An 8,956-nucleotide genomic window follows, 5' to 3' on the forward strand; every position below is an offset into this window, starting at 1 on the left:
TTTTCAATATATGACACTGAAGTAGTTCATTGCTTGTTTAGCTCTAAGCAAAACGTGACAGTGAGTGTTAACATGAGCAATATATGCAAAAATGTACAAGTTATAAACTGCATGTTATATGTAGCCTATCCTCTGTATTGGGAAAAAGATTTAGGGGAAAGGGCATCGATATGCCGTATGTGGTAAGGGGGGAGCATAGATAGTATTAACCATTGACATGATATTAACATTGACATATATATAACGGGAAAGAGTTCCCTGCGCGCCAAAGGAAGTCGTGTTGACACCACGTGACTTCCACGGTATAGTATACTCTCTTGTTATTGGAGGAGGCTCGTGTCCACTCCCACAACACCCGTGTGTCTTTCCCGCGAATTAGATGCGCTTGTGCCGTGACATAGCTCGGTGCTAGGTGATGCATAGAGGTTCAGGGCGACATTACTGTCGTTAGGATTACCTGAAAAATACGGTGAATATAGCATTCAAACTCGAAACACATGGCGAAGCAAAGCTCCCTTTTCAATTTCTTCAAGAAGTCTCCGCCGCCGGTCTCCAAGCCGAAGCCGAGTCTCTCTCCGGCCGAGGCAGACCTGCCTTCCTCCGTAGAGAAGTCCTCTTCTCCGAAAGAGCAAGCTAAACAGACACCGCAACAACTAACCAAGACCAACAAAGTTAAGCCAAAAAGCACCAAGTCTTCGAAAGGGGGATTCAACAAACTGTTTGGCGACACGGCCCCAACAACCAAACCAAGGTGAGTAGCTAAACGTTAGCCGTGATAATGTTGGGAGCGGTGTAATTGATGGAGACACGTTTTGCACTGTTTATGTCTGCAAGGCCCTGCAAACATGTGGTTGGTTGCTCGAAGGAAGCAGCTTTTCGAGTTACTCGACTCGTGAAAACCTACATCTTATTTTGCTACAACTTCTTCCGTTTTCATTTAGCTAACTGGTGAAGCTGTTCGTGTTTCCGATCATGTTTAAAACTTCTACTTTCCTTCGAAGCACAGACTACTTGTCCTGCAGACTAACGTTATGCTTGTACGAGGTTTTATCTTGGTCAACTGCTATGCTAATGCCTCTAGTTTAACAACGTAGGTTATAGAGATTTAATGTACCGATGACTGTCAATTGGCATAGTTTAGACAATGTGGACTTAAGTTGAGATGAACGTGAGCTTATGCTGAGGTAATAGACCTTTTTCACAGCTGACTGTTGACATGTTATAGTAGGAAAAGCACAGGTATATTCAAAACCATTAATGATGGCTGCATTCCACTTAAGACTTAGGAGAGGCCCTGGTATTGTGCATGCTGACTCACTGAAATATCTTACTGGGACACTTGATGGAATTGAGCCATCATTAAGTTTATCAATTTCAGCTGTTTTTTTCCTACTATGACAAGTCAAAATGTCTGCTGTGAAAAAGGTCCATTATTGTGTTGGCGTGGTGAGCTCAGGGCAGGTCAACGATGTCTATTCCCTCTCATCTCCTCATAATGGACTGTGTGTAGTTTTCAAAACGTGTCAATAATAATCAAGTCCAGGACATGATTTTATTATGGTCCTTAGTGCAAACAAGACAATGATACTGAGTGGCTAGACAGACATCACACTTCTAAAACACTAACACAATCCATATCTGCATTAGTGTCCATAAAATAACTATAAGTCAAACATCCTACCAAGAAATAAATGCATTATTATAAAAAACAAAGTTTTGACATAAACCACCATTTGACCTTTTTTTTTTTTTTTTTTTTTTATAAATTGTGGTGGTAACTTTTAAAATTACATTGTCAAGCTTGAAATGAATGCATTTAAGAACATGTTTAAGATAAAACATGCAACTGTATGTGAAAGAAATAGGACTTATGCCTGTTTAAATTCCCTTGCATACATTTTCTGTAATTCTATTCATCAGTTTAGTCAAAATGTTGACAGGACAGTTAGTTGGTTAACCTTTTACTTATAGATGTGAACTTGTGTTTTAAAGTTTCAAAGACAGTTGATATTCAAAACGTTGAACTGCATTACCTTTTCAGAGCTGCAGTATTATCCAATCTTAGATGTAAATGACTAGCAGCAGTTGTTTGAGAATTATTTAGAGGAATACCAATAATATGATATAGTTAAAAATTCTACACATGACTTTACACTCTTAGTTGGGTGAATATGAGATTCCCATATTGGTCTGGGTCAATATACTGTATAACTCAAATTTGCTTTTGGGGTTTCCTTCCTCCAGCAACACATGCCCATTCAGTGCTGGTGTCCTTGTGTGGGCTAAACTGGAGGGACACCCCTGGTGGCCATGCATGGTGGTACCCCAACCTCTGACTGGACAGCAGATGAGGGGCCGGGGTCGAGACCAACGCATACATGTCCATTTCTTTGATGAACCCCCCACTAGAGGATGGGTCAGCACCAAATATATCCGAGAGTACCAAGGTTGGCTAAATCCCTTAATTAATGATGATAATAATCTTTTTTTTATTTTATTTTTTTATAATTGTGCTTATCCTCCCAGCAAGCTACATGACAGTGTAGTTGAATGATGAGTTATCTCATTTCTACTGTTTTACAGGCTCTGACAGCAGTGATGCTAAAACGGGAGGAGTGTTCTTCAGCGGCAAACCTGTCATCCGTCATGCAATGGAGCTCGCTGATGGAGTTATGTTTGACAGCCCTGAAAAAAGATTAAAGATGCCTCTCTGTATGGATCCATCCGATGAAGAGGATGATGAAGAAATGGAGGTGACATTGTGATTTATAGTTGATTACAATGTTGATTATATAACAAAAGGAGATAAAAAGTCTGTATTTCACTATAATTAATAATGCCTCTTTTTCATCAGTAGTAATACAGTGTGTTATATCTAATCAGGTCAGTAATGCAGGTTATATATTTTTACCTGTCCTCCTTTGTACTCTCTTCTTCAGCTTGACAAGTCAACATTGACTGATGAAGAGGTTAGTGATGAGGAAGAAGAGGAAAATGAGAACGTGAAATTGTCCGAGGTCAGTCGACGTTCATCCCGTGCGTCAACAGAGAAGGGAAATAAGGCCAAGCGCCGCCGCATAGTTGTAGCTTCAGACAGCGATGGATCAGATGAGGAATTCAAACCAGAGCAGGCTGCGTCCAGCAGTGAGGATGAGCTGGAAGAAGCAGCAGCGGTGAGCAGTGAAGAGGAGAGCACACATGAGTCGGAAGCAGAAAGCCCCATCAAGCTTGTAAAGCGCAAACGTCCTGCCGAAAAGCCTGCTTCTACAAAAGCCAAGATGCCTACTACCCCGTCTACTGCTCCAAAACGTGCTCCAGCAGCTGTTGCGGTCGACACAAAGTCTCGTCTGTCAGCCTTCTCTGCCCCTGACAACTTTGAGAGCCAGGCAAATGGATCAGGCACCGTTGGAAGCGCCACAATTTGGGACCATGAGAAGCTGGAGTGGTGCCAGGATGGCAGGAGGAAAGACAGCCGACGGCGGCGACAGACCGACGATGACTATGATCCCACCACGCTGTATGTACCAGAAGACTTTCTAAACCGAAACAGTCCTGGTATGCGTCGCTGGTGGCAGCTCAAATCTGAGATGTTTGATACGGTCATTTTCTACAAAGTGGGGAAGTTTTATGAGCTCTACCACATGGATGCTGTGATCGGCGTCAACGAGATGGGACTAACGTTCATGAAGGGGACCTGGGCACACTCCGGCTTCCCAGAGATTGGCTTTGGGCGTTTCTCAGATGTGCTGGTCCAGAAAGGCTACAAGGTGGCTCGTGTGGAGCAGACGGAGACCCCAGAGATGATGGAAGCACGCTGTAAGAGCATGGCTAAGCCCACAAAGTTTGACCGTGTGGTGAGAAGAGAAGTGTGCCGGATTATCACACGTGGTACCCAGACATACAGTGTGTTAGACGGTGCGCCTTCTGAGAGTCAGAGCAAGTTCCTGCTGAGTGTAAAGGAAAAGGCTGAAGAGGAAAGCTCCGGTCGCTGCCGTACATACGGAGTCTGCTTTGTGGATACCTCTGTGGGTTATTTTCACGTTGGTCAGTTCCCAGACGATCGTCACTGCTCACGTCTGCGCACCCTAATAGCACACTTTGCCCCTGCTGAAGTGCTCTTTGAAAGGGGAAACCCATCCGTTGAAACGCGCAAAATATTCAAGGCCTCTCTGTCCTCTGCTTTGCAGGAAGGACTTAATGCCGGCACCCAGTTCTGGGATGCTCAGAAGACTCTGAAAACCCTTTCAGAAGAAGATTACTTTAGAGAGACTGCTGGCAAGGAACAAGGGAAAGGGAACAACTTTCTTCCTGCTCCTCTAAAAAAGATGACCTCTGAGAGTGATTCCCTGTGCCTTACTCCCAAAGAGAGCTATGAGCTGGGACTGTCGGCACTGGGTGGATGCATTTTCTATCTGAAGAAATGTCTGGTAGACCAAGAGCTGCTCTCTTTGGCCAACTTTGAAGAATATGTCCCTGTTGATGTTGAGCTGGAGAAAGCTGCAGAACCGGCCAGTTTCTTTGCCCAAACTCGTCAGCGGGTGGTCCTCGATGCAGTGACTCTGGCAAACTTAGAAATCTTTCAGAATGGGTCAGGAGGAAGAGAAGGGACGCTGCTGGAGCGTTTGGACACCTGCTCTACCCCGTTTGGCAAGAGGCTGCTGAAGCAGTGGCTCTGTGCGCCTCTGTGTAACCCCACATCCATCAAGGACCGACTGGATGCAGTGGAAGACCTGATTGGAGCTCAGGCCCAGGCTACTGAGGTTTCAGACCTGCTGAAGAAGCTCCCAGATTTGGAGCGTCTTCTGAGCAAAATTCACAGCATTGGCACTCTAAAGGGCCAGGATCACCCTGACAGCAGAGCAGTTCTCTATGAGGAGGTCACCTACAGCAAGCGCAAGATAGCAGACTTCCTCTCAGCACTGGAAGGTTTCAAAACTATGCAGGAGATCATTACTGTCCTCACTCCGGTTACAGCCCAATCTCGATCCGCATTGCTCCGTCAAGTGGCCAGTCTGCAAAGTGAAAAGGACGGCCTCTTTCCCGACCTCTCTGCTGAACTCAGGCGCTGGGAGACAGCCTTCGACCACCAGAAAGCCCGCACTACTGGTGTCATAACGCCTAAAGCTGGCTTTGACCCCGAGTACGACCAGGCTCTGGCGTCCATCAAGAACTGTGAGCGAGAGCTGCAGGATTACCTGGACAGACAGAAGAAGAGGATTGGCTGTAAGAGCATGTCCTATTGGGGAACCGGGCGAAACCGCTACCAGATGGAGGTGCCTGACAGTGTCTCAGAGAGGAATATTCCCGAGGAGTACGACGTGAAGTCTACAAAGAAAGGCTGGAAGCGTTATGTGACCAAGGAGACCGAACGGCTGTTCTCAGAGCTGCAAGCATTTGAAGAGAAGAGAGATGCTGCCCTGAAAGACTGCATGAGGAGGCTTTTCTACAACTTTGACAAGAACTACAAAGACTGGAAGACTGGTGTGGAGTGCATGGCAGTGATTGGTGATTACATTCTTTTTCTTCTTGTTAATCAGCATTATTTGTTATTGCATGCATCCAGTAAAATGTGTCGAATAATATATTTAAATTACTCTAGTACAGAACTTAAAGTGCTCATATTATGCTTTTTGGCTTGTCCCCTTTCCTTTATTGTGTTGTATATCTTTTTGTGCACATTATAGGTTTACAAAGTGAAAAAGCCCAAAGTCCACCCCCAAGGGAAACTGCTCCAAACAGCTCTGTTGTAGTCCAGCCTTTACTACCATGACAAACATGCATCACTTTGTAACACGTTATAATGTTCGACCAGCTGCTAGCGTGGCACGCCCTCATACTCTGCAACTCCCAACAAAGATGGTAGCTAAATCAATGTGCAGCAATGTGCAGTATAACAAATATATGGTGTTTTTTGAAAATAAAACAACAAACTTATTCTGGTACAACCTCTAAATACAATTATGAACCTGAAGATGAGCATAATATGAGCACTTTAAAGTGTTCATCTCGTCCTTATAATGCACTTTCCTGTTATGTGCTGGGAAAACAAGTTTGCATTGCAGGTGTCTGATCTGAAAACATTTCCTGCAGTTACAGATATACCTCCATAATGTGTATTTAAGATGATGATGATAATGCATCATCATCCTGCGTCTGAGTGCTTGTTGGAACTCTTGCTGTCATTGATTAACTATGAAAGTATTAACTACTGAAAGTGGGGCAGATAATTGCAGTGTTTCGTCTGTTTTGTCTCTGGTGCAGTAAGAAAATGTGTTTTCCCTTCCACTGGGTCATCGCTCAGCCACAGGTTATGTTTGGTTTTATTTATTAAGTTGCATTTAGTGCGACAGTGGCGAGGAAAAACTCAGTTTTTGGCAGAAACCTCGAGAGGTGAGGCAAACTTCCATTTAGGGAGAAACCTCGGACAGACCCAGGCTCATGGTGGGCGGTGTCTGACGGTGCCGGTTGGGGGCGTGATGAACGGTGGCAGTTACAGTCATAATGGAACTATGACTAGAATTAGTAGTTGTACTAGTTCAGGGCGTTGCAGGGCTCAGTGCTCAAATCCTCTTTACTTTAATGACTAATGGACTGTCAATTGTTTTCAGATGTGCTGCTGTCCTTGTCCCGCTACAGCCAGGGCGGAGACGGCCCGATGACCAGGCCACAGGTGGTGCTCCCTGAGGGGGATGACCAGGTAGTGGCCTTCCTTGACCTCACTGGATCCCGCCATCCCTGTGTCACCAAGACCTTTTTTGGCGACGACTTCATCCCCAACGACATCTACATTGGCTGCCCTGGTAGCGATGAAACTGATGAGAAAAAAGAGCATGCCTCTTGTGTCCTCGTCACGGGGCCAAACATGGGTGGAAAGTCAACTCTCATGAGACAGGTGGGCGATTTATAGATGCACGTTGGTCTAACGTATCTCGTTGTTTACTCCATGTGCGTGAAAACTACAGTGATGGAAAACTGATACACTGGAAATAATCAGAATTTCCCATCCACGTGGACCGTGCCTGTCTATTTGAAGTGTGCGTTGGCCTACATTGAGGTACTGTGCTGCTCCTTTTTGTACAGTGTGGACTTGTGATCATCCTTGCTCAGCTGGGTTGCTATGTTCCTGCCGAGAGTCTGCGCTTCACACCGGTTGACAGAGTCTTCACTCGGCTGGGAGCCTCGGATCGTATCATGGCTGGTAACTTCACAAACTCCTGTAATATCACACACGTGGGGCAGCTTTCACCTCATGGGTTAAGCTTGTATTATCTAATATGCCTTCTTTAGGAGAGAGTACCTTCTTTGTGGAGCTAAGTGAGACTGCCAGCATCTTGCACCATGCCACTAAACACTCGCTTGTGCTCGTGGATGAATTAGGTACGTCTTTGTTGCTTATTCATAGTAACAGTTAACATTTATAGGCAGTCTCCACAGCACTGTTCTGTGCTCATGGTGTTATCAAAGTGTACCCATTCAGCCGTGAACTGTTTGCAGGAAGGGGCACAGCCACATATGATGGCACAGCGATTGCCAGTGCTGTTGTGAAGGAGCTTGCTGAGAAGGTCTGCTGTCGCACCCTCTTCTCTACACATTATCACTCCCTGGTGGAGGACTACGCCAACAACCCTGCTGTGCGTTTGGGCCACATGGTGAGTACAGCAACGTTAAATACCGCACTGCACAGGCAAATAGTAGCAGGCCATTTTAGACTGTAATGACTTTATTATCTAGGCAAATATCTATTTAATTTTTCATCCTGTTTTATCATATATAGTGGAGCCAGCCAAATTTCTGTGTGTGCAGACAAGTTGGTTCTGTCCCTCCATTGCGGTTCAGTTGTGTACAGTCTATTTACTGATGGTAAACCCTCTAGGACAGGGAATTTACTTTTGGAGTCATATTTCTTGGTTTATTAAAGAGCCTGGGAGTTGTTGGGTATATTATTTCATACAAAGAAGATATTAGTTCCCTCAAAGTAAAAATGGTCTGAACTGTGAAATTATTCCTTTAAATCAACACAACAGAACCCATATCTACATTCACACTGCAAGTCTTAATGCTTAATTTGGATTTTTTTTGTTTGGCTGTTCACGTTACCTTTTTTAAAATGTGGCCTATATCAGATTCCAGTGTGAACAGTTTGCGGTTTCGAACTGACCCGATTGCGCAAAAGAACAGTAACGATGACCTCAGACGCAACACGCTGTTGCACTTAGGTTAGGGAGGCTATGGAGGAAGTAAGCATTTTTGCTTTTATTTCAAAATGTTTGTGTAATAGCAGCCGTAACGTTAATGAGCAGGTGCTCATGCAATGCTGTATTTAACAGGAAAAAAACCAAACTATATCAATCCATCAAAATTATTCAGAGTAATGTTCCCTGATATAAAGTATAATGTCTCGGTTTTGTCCCTCAGGCATGCATGGTGGAGAATGAATGCGAGGATCCAAGTCAAGAGACAATCACATTCCTCTACAAGTTCATCACTGGCGCTTGTCCAAAGAGTTATGGCTTCAATGCTGCTCGACTGGCCAGCCTGCCAGAGGTGGTCATCCAATCAGGACACAGGAAGGCCAGAGAGTTTGAGAAGAGCACCATCAGCCTCAGACTCTTCAAGTATGTATTGGGGTTGAAATATTCCGTAGCTACTGCAGTACTCTCCAAAGCAAGGATTTAAATTTGGTATTAGAAATTCCAAAGTTTAGTTATGACTTTCTCCCTCTCTCTTCTTGCAGGAAGCTCTGCCAGTTTGCTGACGATCCTACACTGAGCAAGACACACTTTGCTTCACTTGTTCAGATGCTCAACACCATATAGTTTAGAAACATGCTTTGTTGCTGAATTGTTCTCTCAGTACTTGGAAAAAACACTACTGTTATGATCTAATAAAGTTTATTTTTAAAAAATGACAGTTTCATCTAGGAAATTAAACCCTTTTTAATTCACGCTAACGCCTA

General features: G+C 44.4%; 1 protein-coding gene across 1 annotated transcript; it reads left to right on the top strand.

Moving 5' to 3' along the window:
• The first annotated feature begins 319 nt into the window (after positions 1–319).
• On the top strand, positions 320–8,908 carry msh6 (mutS homolog 6 (E. coli)). Its single transcript, XM_028602823.1, has 10 exons — positions 320–751; positions 2,245–2,447; positions 2,584–2,753; positions 2,940–5,505; positions 6,609–6,892; positions 7,081–7,198; positions 7,288–7,377; positions 7,495–7,649; positions 8,416–8,615; positions 8,735–8,908. Exons 1-10 carry the CDS (start codon positions 498–500, stop codon positions 8,814–8,816), a joined length of 4,122 nt encoding a protein of 1,373 aa, XP_028458624.1. The 5' UTR covers positions 320–497; the 3' UTR covers positions 8,817–8,908.
• The last annotated feature ends 48 nt before the right edge of the window (positions 8,909–8,956 follow it).

This window comes from Perca flavescens, chromosome 17 (assembly GCF_004354835.1).
Source record: "Perca flavescens isolate YP-PL-M2 chromosome 17, PFLA_1.0, whole genome shotgun sequence".
Classification (NCBI taxonomy): Eukaryota; Metazoa; Chordata; class Actinopteri; order Perciformes; family Percidae; genus Perca; species Perca flavescens.

What these genes read in the sequence shown, in the direction of transcription:
- msh6 (XM_028602823.1), top strand. Translation starts at nt 498, where the DNA reads ATGGCGAAGCAAAGCTCCCTTTTCAATTTCTTCAAGAAGTCTCCGCCG. An exon ending in AGTCAACTCTCATGAGACAG is followed by an intron (nt 6,893 to 7,080) that starts GTGGGCGATTTA and finishes CTTTTTGTACAG; the next exon opens with TGTGGACTTGTGATCATCCT. An exon ending in CTGTGCGTTTGGGCCACATG is followed by an intron (nt 7,650 to 8,415) that starts GTGAGTACAGCA and finishes TTTGTCCCTCAG; the next exon opens with GCATGCATGGTGGAGAATGA.